At 39.0% G+C, this 16260-nt stretch overlaps 1 protein-coding gene across 1 annotated transcript in view; it reads right to left on the bottom strand.

Annotated features, from left to right (window-relative positions):
- The window catches only part of plcb3 (phospholipase C, beta 3 (phosphatidylinositol-specific)), a 67705-nt gene that overhangs the window by 13533 nt on the left and 37912 nt on the right, over positions 1 to 16260 (bottom strand). The window contains exons 3-17 of the mRNA XM_036596548.1: positions 14182 to 14250; positions 11556 to 11696; positions 11127 to 11206; positions 8567 to 8620; positions 8226 to 8298; positions 7132 to 7232; positions 5384 to 5550; positions 5154 to 5300; positions 3267 to 3424; positions 2995 to 3077; positions 2732 to 2816; positions 1325 to 1478; positions 933 to 1034; positions 729 to 805; positions 256 to 352 (exon numbers count right to left, since the gene is read on the bottom strand). Of these exons, the coding sequence (XP_036452441.1) occupies positions 256 to 352; positions 729 to 805; positions 933 to 1034; positions 1325 to 1478; positions 2732 to 2816; positions 2995 to 3077; positions 3267 to 3424; positions 5154 to 5300; positions 5384 to 5550; positions 7132 to 7232; positions 8226 to 8298; positions 8567 to 8620; positions 11127 to 11206; positions 11556 to 11696; positions 14182 to 14250 (1588 nt within the window). The remainder of the gene's footprint in view (positions 1 to 255; positions 353 to 728; positions 806 to 932; positions 1035 to 1324; positions 1479 to 2731; positions 2817 to 2994; positions 3078 to 3266; positions 3425 to 5153; positions 5301 to 5383; positions 5551 to 7131; positions 7233 to 8225; positions 8299 to 8566; positions 8621 to 11126; positions 11207 to 11555; positions 11697 to 14181; positions 14251 to 16260) is intronic.

The raw sequence follows: 16260 nt of genomic DNA, 5'->3' as shown, positions 1-16260 counted from the left end.
GTCTTAATTAAGCAGATAAGTAGCATGAATAGAGTAATTCATTCATTTGTTGTAAAGAGTTTAAACTTGAATTTCAGCATTTTTTTTATTTCTGTAGAATGAAATGCTTAAGATGTAAAAAAAAGTCAGAAATAATTACAGTGGCGGTGACAAGAACCAGAGATAAGAGTATTGTAATGCTTCCAAAAGCTCAAGTGATTCATAACAATTATGAAACATGCGCACATGCACGAACATTCACTTTGTAGTACTTACTGGTTGCCACCTCAAAGGATTTGAATTTGACTGGTTCAATGTAGTTTACCAACGTGGACATTTCTTCTGTAGCGTTGACTTCACTGGATGCTGTTCCCTGTTTGTTCACAAGACAGGAGGAAGAAAGGAAAAGGTGAAAGTAATTTAATATGTTAATAGAACACAAGGTTTTCTTGCCCACTACAGTAAGGGGGGGGATCAATAAGCCCTCAGAGATGTGAAATTTGTTAGTTTTAAATGTATGTTCACACTCACTCAAACTATGACAGTGCATCCAACAATAAAGGCAGTTTAATGCTTCTCTTATGTAGTGATGGAAAACACAGTGAGGAAAAGAAAGCTCTAATTCAGACAGTGTGGGCATTCACATGGTGAACAGGAGCTACAGACAAAATGCTCAATGTATCACAGCAGTATGACAGAAAGAGAGAGAGAGTGAGAAAGAGAGAATGTCAGAATGTGTGAGGATTTACCTCATCAGAATTGTGTTTTTTGGGGTCTGTTACAGGCTCTTCTTCCTCCTCTTCGTCACTCTCTCCATCTCCTCGATCTTCACCCGTATATGCAAATAAAGAAATGAAGACATACATGAAAACTCTTCACTCTTTAACTATACATTGGCACCACAATGACATCAGTATACACTCTGACTGTTCCAAACTCAATTAGGCACCAACCCATGGACTTGCGGATATCGCTGTCTTTGCTCATTCTCTCTGCCAGCTTCTCAGCCCCATTGGACATGACCTGTCCTGCTTCACCTTCATTCAGTGGACAATCTAAACACAGATTTTATTATGAATGGATATGGAATGAAGACATGCATGATAACCACACAGAGTCAGGGAACATGAATGAACTGTTCATGTCACTTGTGAGTTAGCTTCAGCTAAGGGTTAGACTGATTGTGGACAGTGTATGGTATTTCACAAAATGTATGACTTTGACTCTCATACATTTTACTGAATGTATGACTGTGAATATGAATGCTGTAATGAGTCAGATGCACCCAAAACTAAATGTTTTTCAAACCGTCTATCTGAATGAGCAAGAAAGACAGAGTGCTGACCGTTCAGAGGCGAGGCTTGCTCGTCTGCTCCCTCTCCCACCCTGCGTCTGACACTGCCACCATTGGACGCTCCGTGGTGATGCTTCTTCTTGTTCTTTATCAGGATTTTCCCCATAAGCTCCTGAGGACTGGGCAGTGACTGACCTGGGACTAGCTACAGAAAAGCACATTTGTTTTTTCATTATTTTAGCCACATTTTCAACTGGTCTGGGTTCAGTACAAGCCTCAACTTTTTTGCTACAATCCTTCTAAGATCTTTTTTCTAGGATCTTTCTACACTAATAATTCACATTTGTGTCTGAGTGATTCATATCTGTTAGCTGCCACTGACAGTCTGCCTGCACTGAATGAGGCCAGTGGTGTCTCACAAAGTAGGATTTCTTGGTTAGCCAGCTAACTTAATTCGATCTAACAGGGTCATTCACTATGGCATGCTCTTGGGAAGGTGTTTAATTCAGGATTATGGATTGTAAACAGGTCTTGGAGAAACCAGAATAGAGTTTCTGACCAATTAGAATTGACCTTCTGTTAGATAAGGACCTTCCAGTTCTTTTTTTTTAATTATTATTTATTTATTTATTTGTTTGTTTTCTTTTTTTTGGAAACCGTATCAAGTTATGAGCTGTCAATTTATTTTATAGCACTATTTACACAGTGACAGCAGTGACAATGTTGCTCTTTGCTGTTACAATTGCTTTACTTTCTAAACAACATGCTTTTATGTGCACACGCACACAGACTAATCACAGTTTGAGTATTTAAACTTGGGTAAATAGAGAAAGTTGTTAAACACCATGAAACTTGTAAAATGACTTAACTGTGTTTGCGTCTTAGGTTTTGTGAGGCTGAAACTTATCCAGAAACCCTGACTTAATTGAACATACTTTGTGAGACAAACCCCAGATATCAGACGTAGATGTAAGACCTATATGAGTGTAATGATACACTTATTTGGCGATATGATACGTATTGTTGTTTTTTGTCTCACAATACAGTATATTTTGACACAACACTAGGAAAGAAATGAAAATGAAGCATATATTTTTTTATACATTTGTTCGGGGGGGGCAATTCCCAAAATGTTTTTTCCCCCTGGCACATGTCATTTTCTTGCAACCGCCTTACTGATTAAAACTAAGTATATGATGACAACCCTACTAAGACCACATTTCAAAGGTGGTTTAATTCTGATCAGATCAAACAAACTGATTTGTCTCTTATGTAAAGTGAATGTAGTCTTATACTGTTCGGGCAACATCTGATTGGGGATCAGTAGAGATCAGTAAGTCAGTTAAGTATATGACTCTACCCACAGCCGTGACACACCTGGGGCAGAGGCAACATGTTACAGCATGCAAATTCACACATTATCATCTGAACACAGCCCTGCATTAACCGCTGACTCACCGGGTATTTCTCTAACGGCTCAATGAGCAATGCATCACCAAATATGGAACGGCAATACTCTGCCATTTTGGCCTGCTGCCGTGTGCTGGAAGGAGAGAAGACAAATGAAAAGGAAAGAGGGAGAAGGTGAAAGAAATTTAAAATGATATCAACTGAAAATAAACTCAAGTAGAATGCTAAGTAATAGTGTATGCATTAGTAACAGAAGTACTCTGTGCAGTAGAGTCTCTCTCATAAACACAAACTGAGAGGACTTCACTTACGAGTCAACATGATTCTCGAAGGAGAGGATGACGGGATAGGGAGAGATTTTGAAGGCACTCTCAGCAATGGCCTCAATCACCTCCTACAGAGAGAGAAATTAAAGAGAGACACATTAAAGTGAAGGAAGGAAAGAAAGAAAGAAAGAAAGAAAAAGAAAGAAAGAAAGAGTGTATTTGACATGTCATGGATGTGCAACTGACAGTGTGACAGGAAGATGATGAAAAGGAGAAAAGGAATTGAACAGAACTATTCTATCGAGTGGTGGTCTCACTTTGAAGGGGATTTCGGTTGTCATGGTGAAGCCGTGTGTGATGATTGGTTCTTCATCAGGTGGACGGCCCTTCCAGCAGTCCAACTCAATACAGCGGCACCCTGTCAGCAGCACCTGCCTGTACATCTCCACTGAAGACAGCCCTGTCAACTGACCCACTGCAGACAGAGAGAGAGAGAGAGATTTTTTTTACTGTATGTCCATCAGGGTCCAGATTCAAGATTATAAATGTCTATTTTTGGCTGTGAAGCTTTTTTTCAAGAATTTTACCTGTTTCACACATACTACCTCTGCATAACATGAGCAACAGAGTGACTGCTAAAACTCGCACATGCTGGTTATTCATACATACAGTATTCAAATAGATACCAGAACTTGATTTATCAAATAAAATGTGCTTCTCAGCCACATTTAGGCATTTTTCTCCAACCTGTCCAAGAGCTTATCAACCAATGCTGAAAGAGAAGTTAAAACACAGTTCTCCACTGAAGCCAGAGTTACACTACACAACTTTTACACAGAGCAAACAGACATTCACGTGTGTAGTGAAGCTGTTTCAAGAAACAGAGTTTAAGGCACGAGCACAACCAAGTACACTATATGGCCAAAAGTGTATGGACGCCCCCCCTCCTAATTATTGAGTTCAGGTGTTGTGGCCACACCTATTGCTAACAGGTGTATAAAATCAAGCAGGCAGCCGTGCAATCTCCATAGACAAACACTGGCAGCAGAACAGGTCGTACTAAAGAGCTCACTGACTTTAAACGTGGCACTGTCATAGGATGTCACCTTTGCCACAAGTCAGTTAATGAAATATCTGTCTTGCTAGATCTGCCTGGGTCAACCATAAGTGCTATTATTATGAAATGGAAGCGTCTAGGAGCACAATCCTACTTTCACTATGTGCAATGCCATGCGTCGGCTGGAGTGGTGTAAACCTGACACTGGTCTTAGTGGAAGTAGTGGAAATGTGTTATCTGGGGTGATGAATTACACTTCACTATCTGGCAGTCTGATGGGTTGGATGGATGCCAGGAGAATGCTACCTACTGGACTGCACAATGCCAACAGTAAAGTTTGGTGGAGGAGGGATAATGATCTGGGGCTTTTTCACAGTTTGGGCTCATCCCCTCCAGTGAAGAGTCATGTTAATGCTACAGCATACAAAGCCATTTTAGGCAACCATAAGCTTTCAACTTTGTGGCAACAGTCTGGGAAAACCCTTTTGTTTTCCAGTATGACTGTGCTCCACTGCACAAAGCGAGGTCCATAAAGTCATGGTTTGACATGTCTGGTGTGGAGGAACTTCATTTGCTTGCACAGAGCTCTGACCTCAACCTTGCTAAACATCTTTGGGATGAATTGGAACATCGACTGCGAGCCAGGCCCCCTCATCCAACCTCAGTGTCTGACCAAATGCGTTTTTGACTTAATTTGGCACAAATTAATTAACAAATTCTCACAGACACACTCCAAAATCTTATGGAAAGCCTTCCCGTAAGAGCAGGAGATGTAATAGGCAAAGAGGGGTGTGGCACAATATATACACAAACTCATATACTATATAGACATATGTTGTACATCAAAAACTACCACACTAATCACCTAAATGTTTTACCTGCTGCTTCTTTACCGTGTCAGTGCAAATGGTGGCAAAAACAGCAGCAGCTGCTGTACATTTATTTGTGTCTCCAAATCTTGGATTTTGGAAATTGTGAATCAGCTTAAAAGTTGTGTAGTGTGTGATGTTGAATATTTCAGTCAAAAAAAATCTGCTGAAACCAGTCAGGTAGTGAGAGATTTTTTTATATAATCTGTTAGGATTCTGAAGTCGTGTAGTGTATCCAAAGCTTGAGTTATGTGAGCCTGTGGAGAATGTGTACTAACCTGTGAGGTAGGTGTTGTGTGAAGAGTTGATAAAATAGTGAGACAGCGGCTGGTTCATGTCATCCATGATGTCAAACTGCTCAGAGGGAACCACTGCATTTTCTTCTCCTCCCAGATACTTACTGAACGTCATCAGAGATATCTGATCTGCACAAACAGACACACATTCCATTAGTATCAACCTTATCATCATTAACCCTACAATCATCATCATCACACTGTGCGTTTACCTCTCTCTAGCTGGTTAAGGTTGCTCTCATATTTCTCCATAAGCTGCCGGACCTGTTCTCGTTTCAGGGGAGGGTAAAGAACCTCATTCAGACGCGAGTCCCTTTGCTTATTGTTGAGAAAGTCCATCATCTGATCCAGAGACAGGAAGGGCTTCCCTTTAGAGCCACTAAACACACAAACACACAGGCAAAGTTTTCAAAAAAAATTTCACAGGGCGATACATATTTATTCTAGCTCACTCTTGTCCATGTCATTTGTACATTACAGGTTAGAGCTTCAATCAGGCTTGAAATTGTGATCCAAACCCACATATAGCCTCAGAACATAAACAGCCTAACCCATAGCACTATATTCAGAATCTGAACATGACTGTAGCCCAACAAATTACCTCTTAAATCTGACTCAAACCAGATAGCTTAGCGACAATGTTATCTGCGATGGCTCTCATCAGATCATCGATAAACAAACTAAAAATGTTAACGGCCTTAGCTGTCAGCTATGTAAAAACTATGTTTAAATTCAACTTTAACAAACTTAGTCCTCAATTAATGCCTTCAAACAACATGCCAGACATTTTCAGATTGAATAAACATGTGACACATAGTGACACTAGTGTACCGGAATAAAAAACTATTTAGGGAAGTGTTACCTAATCCTGCTTCTGGGGACCCACTGCACTGCACAGTTTCAGCTGTTTCCTAAGCCAATATCCCACACCTGATTTAGCGCATGAAGTGTTTGATAATCAGCTGATGAGCTGGATCAGGTGTGCTGAGACAGGGAACTGTTGAAATTGTGCAGAACAGTCCCCAGGAGCAGGATTAGGTAACACTGGTTTTAGAAGTGGTAACATTCATTCCTAAAAGAATAACTCAGTCAGTTGGCATTATTTTTCATGTTGTCACTGAAGAATGATGCTTAGGATGTAAGCCTGGGATTCTAATGAGTTAAAGATGGGAGACAGGCTATGAGAAACCTGCATGTGAAATTTAAAAGGCTCATTTTGTACTTTTCTTGCATCTTATGCCCCCCCCCTCAGGTCCACTTATGACATTTGTGTGGTTTTATGTACCAAAATCAACTGTAATGCATGGGCAGGGCTAAACTGCTGTAGGTTGAATAGGCAGGTATATGTAAATGTGTTAGTTTCACAAAAACAGCCATTTCAAAATGGTTGTTTTAAAATTTGAGCAAGGGTGTAATGATTTTTATTACAGTATTGAAAGATGGATAATATGAGCTTTTGAAATAGTGAACTGAAATCTTAAACAGTATTGCTTATATGTCCCTCTGTCTTTTCTGACGGTCTCTCATTCACAGCCTTTTAAGGAAACTGACAATGATCAAAACCAGGTATACGAGTGCATCCTCTCTATTTTTGCTGTTTATTGTTTATAGCTCAGTACTGTTTAAGATGACACACAAAACAAGCTACTTCGCAATTTTTTGTTTTGGCTTTGCCTTTTTATCTGAGCTAAATCAATCTGCGAAGTAGATTATTAGAGCTCTGTAAAATCAAAACATTAAAAAAAAAATACTGAAAATCAAACAGATACCTGACCTCAGAATTGAAAGCTGTACTGAACTTGAAAATGTGTGTATTGGGTATAATGTCCCAAACCTGCTCAACTCTGATATGAACAGTCAGGTCTTGTCGCATTCAGACAAGCATTTCAAGCTGTATTATAGACTAATCACTGAGAAACAATCTAAAAAAGTACATTTCCATCATCAGTCAATGACTCACAGATCTAAGAAGATGCGGTCAATCTCAGGCCTTAGACACAGGCTATTTAGAAAGCTGTGGAACTTGTCCCATGTAAACTCGTCCAGCTTGACTCCATCTGCCTGCGAGTGACACAGATAAAGATAAAATCACATCAATCATCCCTAATAATTTCTAAATCTGTCGGTACAACACAGTCCACTGTAGCACAGCTCCAGTCCTAGAGTATCATGAACAAACAAATAACAGGACTAGAGCTGTAGAGCACTGATTTAATCAAACAGAAACCCTGCCTTTCATTCTGGCAATAAACATTTGCATATTGACTGACAATTCCCTCTTCAGGCTTTATTTGAACACAGATTAAATCCTACCATCACTTCTCTCCTTGATTTAATTCTTATTTACACCAGCAGAGGGCAGTGCGTAGCAACAAAACAAGCTCTTAGCAACTTCGTGCCATGTTCCTGATCCTGGACCAGCCACATTTCTCCTAATAATATTAACATTAACTATGCACAATTAACCACAAACAGGTTGCAGATGCATGCAAATAATCTTTCAGGACAAAGAAAGCCTGAAGAAGACAAGATGAAAGCGAGACAGACAAAACAAATGACATGTTAATTCCTTCCTTAAAAAGACCCATATCCTAAATTTTACCACTATTTTTCTCCACTTATGATGTTTGTGTGGTTTTAAGTACCAAAACATAACAAAAAGTCAGAATCCACTTTTATGTCTATTTGCCAATGTCTTTTTATAAGTTATGTGAGCCTGAGGAGAATGTGTACTAACCTGTACTTACGTTTATTCATCACAATGAAATAACAAATAACACGTTTACATACCATATTCAACTTATAATTACAAAACTGAGGAACATTTAGTTTTTGTTTTTCATGATGCGGCCCTGTAAGTTTAGACTGTGATATGTGAGAAATAAAGAGAAATAGAGGGAGAGCAAGAGAGCGAGAGAGAGAGAGAGAGGGGGAGGGGACAGAAAATAGATAAGCTCTTGGGAGGTGAGAGTTACTGGAGATAATACAGGATTAAAAATAATTACTGATCAATTTATTGATTAACAGGTAAATAATTGATAAACAACTCATTACCCTATTAGCCACAAGACCACACTGCTCCAAAGCTGCCTCCACTCGTCTCTTGTCAGAGAACATTCTCAAAATACTGAAACAGAGCAGAAAGAGTGGAAGAGAAAGAATGAACACATAGTGAATGTTACCATCATGGTTATCACGTTATCTAATTTGTATCCACTTTGGCAATATTTTGACAGTCATGCAACATAAAGTTTCACTGAGCAGAACTGAAACAGAAAGTAGGAGAGGAGAAGGGAAAGTGGTTTATAAAACAAGATGTGGCGAAATTTGGCTAACTCACATATAGACTGCATGTGAATCTGCATGTCTGCATGTGAGTGTGTGATTCTACTCACTTCTTCACAGGGATTTTTCCATCTTGGGTCACCTGCAGAGTTAGCTTGGTGTATCTGTGACGAAAAAAGATAAAAAAAGATAAATACCAAAAAACAAATTAAAAAAAGTCAACTGGACTTGCTATTAATGCCATCATGATTAGTTGATTAAACTCAATCACTCAATTTGAAAAAAATGTAAATTGAAATTGCAAGTTATCATGGAATCAGCAATGATTAGTCTGCATGAGGATAATGCACAAGTTCTGCTGTTCTCTCTCACATCCTGATTCACACATGTATATGCATCTTTTGCATATTTTCATATATATATTTTTTAAATAAAGTCTTTTTAAAGTCTTCACAGTTTATATTCCAATAAAATGCTTCACAATGTTTCGCTGGCTGTCGAAATTCAATACTTTTACGGTACCAACCAAATTAGTTTAATACTACCAAGTAATGAAACATTCCAAGTCATTCAAAAATCAAAGTTTAATACCCAGCAGTCAGTCCTGTCAGCGTCTGTGAACCAATAAACTCATTTGTCCAAAATCTACTGCTGTTTGGCTGTGTAAATTACAGAAAATTTACATTTTCAATGAATCATCAATACTTAGTTCACAGTTTGTATGATAATAATGCTTTTTAAAATCACCTACTGCTTTCTGTTAAGGCCTAATTTACACATTTACGTGCATTTTCTGTGTATTTCCAATTTTTAATGAAGTCTTTTTAAATATCAGTTTATATTTTAATACAAATATTTTATCATTTCTAACTCCGCATAGTTTGTTATTGTTCAGTTACTTCAATACTACTGAGCACTGAAACATTCCAGGTCACCCAATATCAAATTTCAATACCTAAGAAGTCAGTCTGAACCAATGAACACACATGTTCCAAAATCTAGACTGCTGATTGTTTGTCTAAAATACATTCTGTAGGCACAACTTAGCATCTGCATTCCTCTATCACCAGTATATACACCCATTTCCTGCAACTGACACTCATTTCTGGTCTAAGTCACACCCAGTTTCAGTCTGTAATTTAAAGGAAGGTAAAAGTACTGTTCAGGAATCAATGTTAAAGTCTAAGTATCAGAACTGGCACTGCTACCGGAAAATTCTGAGTGATATCCAGCCGTACTAATTACTATCATAATCAATAGAGACAGTATTAATTGCTACCATCTCTCAGCTTTGGTCTTACACCATAAATCTTAATAACTGCTACAGTAAACATTGATTGAATGAAAACAGAACTGTTATCAGAGCATCTCATTTCATCCCACTGTTTCAATTTCCTCATCAGACCGCAGAGTTTTTCTTGATAATCTCACAGTGTCTTATCACTCTTACTGTGGTCGTAGAGATGGGTTTGGTTTTCTGAGGATAAGTAAAGGATGGAAGAGGAAAGAGAGGATGGAGGGATGAAGAGTGGTGTGTGTTTACAGCACGTTGTAAAACAATTTAGGCTGCAATTCACTAAATTAAAGCTTTATTGGAGGAGTAAAACAAATTTGGTAATGACATGTTTGCCCACATGCACACACACAACGTAGGTAACAAACAAAGACACTAACACAAGCTCACATGTGCGCACGTTCGGGCCTGAAGTTTTGGTCTGAACATGATTCAAAACACATCAAGTTTTGAGTCCAAACCTGGCCTGACCCTTTCAAAATCATCCATTTTTGAGTCCAAGTGTTACGAGAGATGAGCCATCAACCGGAAGGACTGATTGCGTATACCTGGTGTGCCCTTGAGTAAGGCACATAATCCCCCCACTACCCCAGGCCCTGATGGCAACACTGTGCGGCTCCTAAACTGGACATAGTTAGGCAGCAAAATGACAAATTGTTCTTGTAGGATCAACACGGTATATATGAAAAATGATCTATACCAGCCCATCAACCAAAGTGTTGAATAAAACCTGACATTTCTAATGAGAGAGGCTTTAGATCACGGACAAATAAAAATAAAAAAATATGAAAAAATACATGATGCACTAAAATAATCAGCTGCCCAAAGTTAAGTTTAAATTCTGCTTTAATAAATTTATTTAAGCAGTGCTTCTGCAACAGCAAACGATTTGTAGCATGGATAAAGTTAATTGTAATTGTACAGTATGTTGTTATTCTGTGCAGTGCTGAGATGTTAGCCTGTACAGGTTTGATCCTAAACCTCCACTCCTTTACACTGAATCTGCGAGTCGCACTAAACAGTCGTCTCCTGAACCGATTCACTGTTTGTTTCCCGCCTTGTGGACCTCAAGGCTAAAATCATGTCAACAACACAAGCGGTGGAGGTGACTCCAGCATGCCAGATTAAAAACTGTTTTAAGGTAGTGAAAGAGAGGAATAGTAGAGTAAGGATCACAAAAAAAGCAGGGATACAATCTGTTCAAAGTAGGAGCAAGAACCCAATGTGAGAACCCTAATGTGAGAGGTCTAATGTGAGAACTGATCCCGACTCAATCCTGAAATTTAGGAAATGACATCTGAACTCGAAGTGAGCAGTCAGATTCCGTCACGTTTGGACAAATTGTTCAAACACACATACACACACAAAATACTCACGCTTTGAGTAAGAAGGTGTTGCGTGAGGCGTTTTGGGACAGTATGTTTGTGGCAAGTTTAAACAGCTCTTCAGTCCACACCTGGAGATACAGTCATGACATACAAACACACAATCTGAGTCAACATAATGAACCAGCACAATATGTGAGCATCAAAGAGGAAGAAGAGAGACAAAGAGAGTGATGAGAGGAAATACCACTAAGGAATCTCATTAAAAATGTAAGAAAAAGAGATAGATACAAAGAAAGAAAGGAAAAACAATACCAACAAAAACAACAACTGAAAAAGAAAAGAGGAATCACAATGAAAACCGACAAACTCTTTTTTTTAAAAGAAAGAGTCTGGAGGTGGAAGAGGGACTGAAAGGCAGGGTAAGGGGAGGCACATGGGCACAGTGTCTTGGTGACGATGGCTGGTTGCTATGGTTACCTTGGCAATGTCCTCCTGCATAGCCTGGAAGTTGAGGAAGGAGATGTTGACCAGGTCGTTGCCATGGACAACAGTCACTAGCTTGCCATCCGCGTTCCCGTCGCCTTTCCCGATGCCCAACACATCACGCACACGTGGGTCCTGTACACCACACACAAACAAAAACAAAACAAACAAACAAAAAAAAGGGTCCAGTAAAAACTTGATGTGCTTTTTGATTTGAAATCAGGGAAATGGATGCTCCTCAGAGTGTTGTTTTTAAGCAGCATATGTGTATTTTCACTGTGCCTGGACTTCTACAGTGGTTTTGGAAGCCTCCCCCACCCAACAGTTCCTCGTTTTAATTTCATCCAGCTAATTCTGATTAATCCCCAGCTGCAGCACCACACCCTGCACCTCCAGCAGCCTGTCAGAGAGCAGTGCGCCTTTGTTCCTCTGCAGCATCTTTGCTCGCGCTGTTCTGAAGCACTGCGGCTTTGTGGGTCATCCAGAGAGATCTGATCTTACACATATAACAATGCTATCAAAAAGCACCCAGCAATAAACCTTTATAAGGTCATAGTACACAGCACTGCAGGCACACTCGACCTGAAAACCAATGTGTAGTCATTCTGCAGTGTCTCAGTGTGTCTCAATCAAAGAGAGACATCTATAAATAACTTTTACTACTTTCTAAGCTTCTAGAAACTTTTTAAATAACTTTCTTTCTGCCTCTTAGGGTGAGGACTGGGGACTGTGATTTAGCCATCATCTTGAAAAACTAAGATGCATAACTCTGTCACTTTACCAGCTAGTATACTAATAAATGTACACTTACTAAAAATACATTTATTTAAATTAACTTGTTCATTTTTTACTTATTTATTGAGATTAGCGATGCATATTGAGGCAAATTTCTTGTTAGGTAACAAACAGTCATGATTAATTGTTAACTGGCATGCCTAAAATCAATGACATGACCTATCAAAATATATATTGTAAAATGGATAGTTTCGGTCCTGAAATATGACTGGCTGAGCCACATTTAAAGCCGTTGTAAAATGCTTTATACACTCACACCTATAAGCACACACATCAAACAAATTCTGTATTAATGTGACATATTAATAAGTGTTGCTTGTATGGACCATGGAACATATTACTGATAAGCAGGGCCAGGCATAAATGTGTAAACAAAGTAAAACGGCCGGACACCTTAAACATACCCCATATAAGAACCCAGGTTTGTCTGATCTGAGAGCCTGACAACTTTAATTTGTTTATGATTGTATGAATAAAAACTAAACAGATGACAAAATGAATGGAATACACAGTGATGAGCTACTGAAAGGTCTACATTTAAAAGTTCACTTATTACAAGCACACACAAATAAATCCTATGACTAGGCCTAGCTTTGGTTCAATGTACCTCGGTAGCCCTCGAAGTCTGAGTCCTTCTCTATAGTTTTGCTTTTTCTTTCAGAGTACATGGACACAACAGTTGTCCGTTTTATTGCGTCTGGATGTTTGTTGTAGTTGTAGTGTTGTAGTTGTGCTAATGTCCTCTCTGAAGGTGGCCGTGAACACCAATATTTTTAGCTGCATGCTTAATTTTTTTAAGGACTATCTAGAAGAACCATTTGACTGTAGCACCCTCATACAATTCAAAAATGTTTTTTTCTACTTGATAAATCAGTTTATTCAAATGGGATTTGGGTGATCTTTGATTTCTACAGTAAAAAAGTAAATGTGGAGAACAATAAAAATACAGTTTAAAGTCTGTGCCTTAGTCTTAACTACACTGTCCAGTCAAATCCTGCAGGTGCCTATTCATCCAGCTAAGATTACATGCGATGCTGGAAGTGATCTCCGTTTTCTGCTAGACAAGTGAAGGGGTACGGGGGTATGCACCCGGAAGTTGCAAACGGAGGTTAAACGTCGCGACGGCAGTCCGACGCCTACCTCATCGCGCCGACGCAGGGGCATCCCAGCGTGTTCGAAGCTCCATATACTGAGGAGCACAATGCACATTGTTTTGTTCAGATTGCTTCGTCCTAGAGAGAGTTATTACAAAATATTCGGGCCTTTTTCGAGTGAATCTCCCTGTAGAATCTCTGGATGTTTACAGGAATTTCAGAATCTCATTAGTATTCGGTGTGTCCCCCTTTTGCTTTACATGACAGCATGCAGGTGAGCTGGCACGGACTCCACAAGTTTGTGCAAAATCCTCTAAGGAGCAGATTAAATCCACTCGAGTCATCTGAACATGTGTTCCAATGGAGGAGATAAGACAAACAAAAGCTAACATAGTCAGTTTCCCAAATTTGTGTGACTATTTGACCTAGAAACAGTGCAGAATTCTGAATGTTTCTTCTTCATTTACTTGTCATAACTTTTTTCCTTAACATGTAGTTACAGGTTTAAATGAAGAAATCCCAAATTTTCAGTGCGGTCTCAGACTTTGGACCTCACTGTAAATTTAAATTATTGGTTAAAGAAAAAACTTGGTATCAATATTTTTGAGAGGATCGATTCTCAAAAATTAGAAGCATTGATGTTTCAGTAACAGATTCATGCATGCCTACTTAACTGAAAAGGGTTAATACAAACATGCACACATAAACTTCCTACTTCTCTCACACTGTACCTTTGGTATCTTGGCAAACTTCCCTGTTCTGGTGTCCCTGATATGGCTGATGTCCACAATGTCCACCTCCTGAGAAGAAATGAAAACAGTAAGATGTAAACAGGTTTCGCATGTTTAAACTTTCAAAGCACCTGCACCTCCAAACTCAAACTGTGTTTTGTACAAATCAGAATGTCATTCGTGAGAGATAGAATAAAGAGAGTCCTTTAGGTACACTTACTTCCGATTTTAAAAGGCTTATTCCAAACTAAACATTGTTCTTAGCACACAGATGTTAAAAGCATTACATAAAGGAATAGAAATCCCTGTTTAAATATAACCCAGAACACTGTAACCCAGCACATACAGTGCAGCAGTTGTGATTCTGTCACAGGCTCCAATAAGCACTCATAGTGGAATCAGAGGACAGCAGAAACTAATTACAGATTTAATCGAAAATGTGGTAATGACAACATCGCCTGGAGAAACAGAGCCATGGAATCAGCCCTGCCCTTCAGAGAAGGGAAGCATGTTTCAAATACAAGTCAGCCTTTTTGTTCTGATGAGCACAGAGGAACGATCAAGCTTTTCTTTCTCACGCACAGTGCATCAACTGATCACTATGCAATCCTACAGTAAAATTACATTATAGTATTGCTGAGGGATTTAATCTATACTGGTACACTGGTATTGTTAACACAAACATACTTTTTGTAGCTGGAGTAGTAATGATAGTTAACAAAAACCTACCCAACAGCAATGTATTTGTCATTTGTAGGGTGCTTAAGGGTATGGCCTCTACAGTAATGTATAAGACTCCCTTTGGATTAATTTAAAGAGATGAAAATAGAACAAAACAGTACATTTAAAACATGTTACGTCAGGTTTACAAGACAATCTTTAGTATAGAATAGTAGCACTCAGGAAACATGAATTCATTAACCATGTTAACACAAACTTATCAATACCACCAAATACTAATATTTTTTAGACCATACCGATATTGAATTTCATCAGTGCTGCCCTGCACTATATCATACATGTCACCGCAGAATTCATGAGGACATGCATTTAGGGGTGGGAAATATGATGAAATTGATCAATTATCATGAGAAATTATGTCACAATATACTCAGAACAGTATACTGTGACATAATGTATCACGGTAATTTAATCAATACTTAAAAAGCAATGTACTGACAGTGTTGTATAATGTGGCATTGTTAGTTCTTTTTTGTTCATTCCAACTTATTAAGTTGCAGAAAAAACTAAATATCGTGATGCAAATGAGTATCACAAAACGTCTTACAGTGTAGTTATATTTGACACATCGCCCACCGCTCAATTTAGTTTTTCAAGTTAATGACCATCTGACTGAATATTCTGCTACAACAAAAGATTAATCAGTGAACTGTACCCAGAGCCAGGTCCACAGGTTCCTACACCATACTGTTCATTTACTAAACAAGGGAAAGTGCAGGCTGTTTCTAAATCTGTATACAAGGGCACATTAACACTGCAGTGCTGAAGCAGAGTGGACTGATGTGATTCAGCACGATGCTCTGTACACAATACGGCTCATGAATGTGAACAGTAAACAAAGCAGAACAGAAACCGTAAATTCTTGCCTGGTGTCTCTCTCTCTCTCTCTCTCTCTCTCTCCCTCTCCCTCTCCCTCTCCCTCTCCCTCTCCCTCTCCCTCTCCCTCTCCCTCTCCCTCTCTCCCTCTCTCCCCAAGATCCATTTCTTCTTCTGACTTTGCTCTGCTCATCTTTCCCTACCTCCTCCTATGTTAACACCTTTAACTGCATGCTTAATATTCAGTCATCAATCTTGAGGCTTATTATTCAGTCAAGTTTAATATATCTGATAACTGCAAAGTAAGACATTATGGAACTTGGGAACTCAAATGTGGGCCCCACATACAGGCCTGTTCAGTTTAACGGGGCCATTTCCTACATTTTTCTTGCATGTTATCCTTTCCCCTGAGGTCCATTTAGGATGTTTGTGTGGGTCTGTGTACTAAAAACAGTCATAATTCATTTTTGCATGACCATTTTTTAAACTCTTTATCCCTTAGAACTAAACAGACTGTTTTTG

Source organism: Colossoma macropomum, unplaced genomic scaffold, assembly GCF_904425465.1.
Source record: "Colossoma macropomum unplaced genomic scaffold, Colossoma_macropomum, whole genome shotgun sequence".
Classification (NCBI taxonomy): Eukaryota; Metazoa; Chordata; class Actinopteri; order Characiformes; family Serrasalmidae; genus Colossoma; species Colossoma macropomum.
Note: the sequence above shows the minus strand (reverse complement) of the source record. Positions and strands in the feature narration are given on the sequence as shown.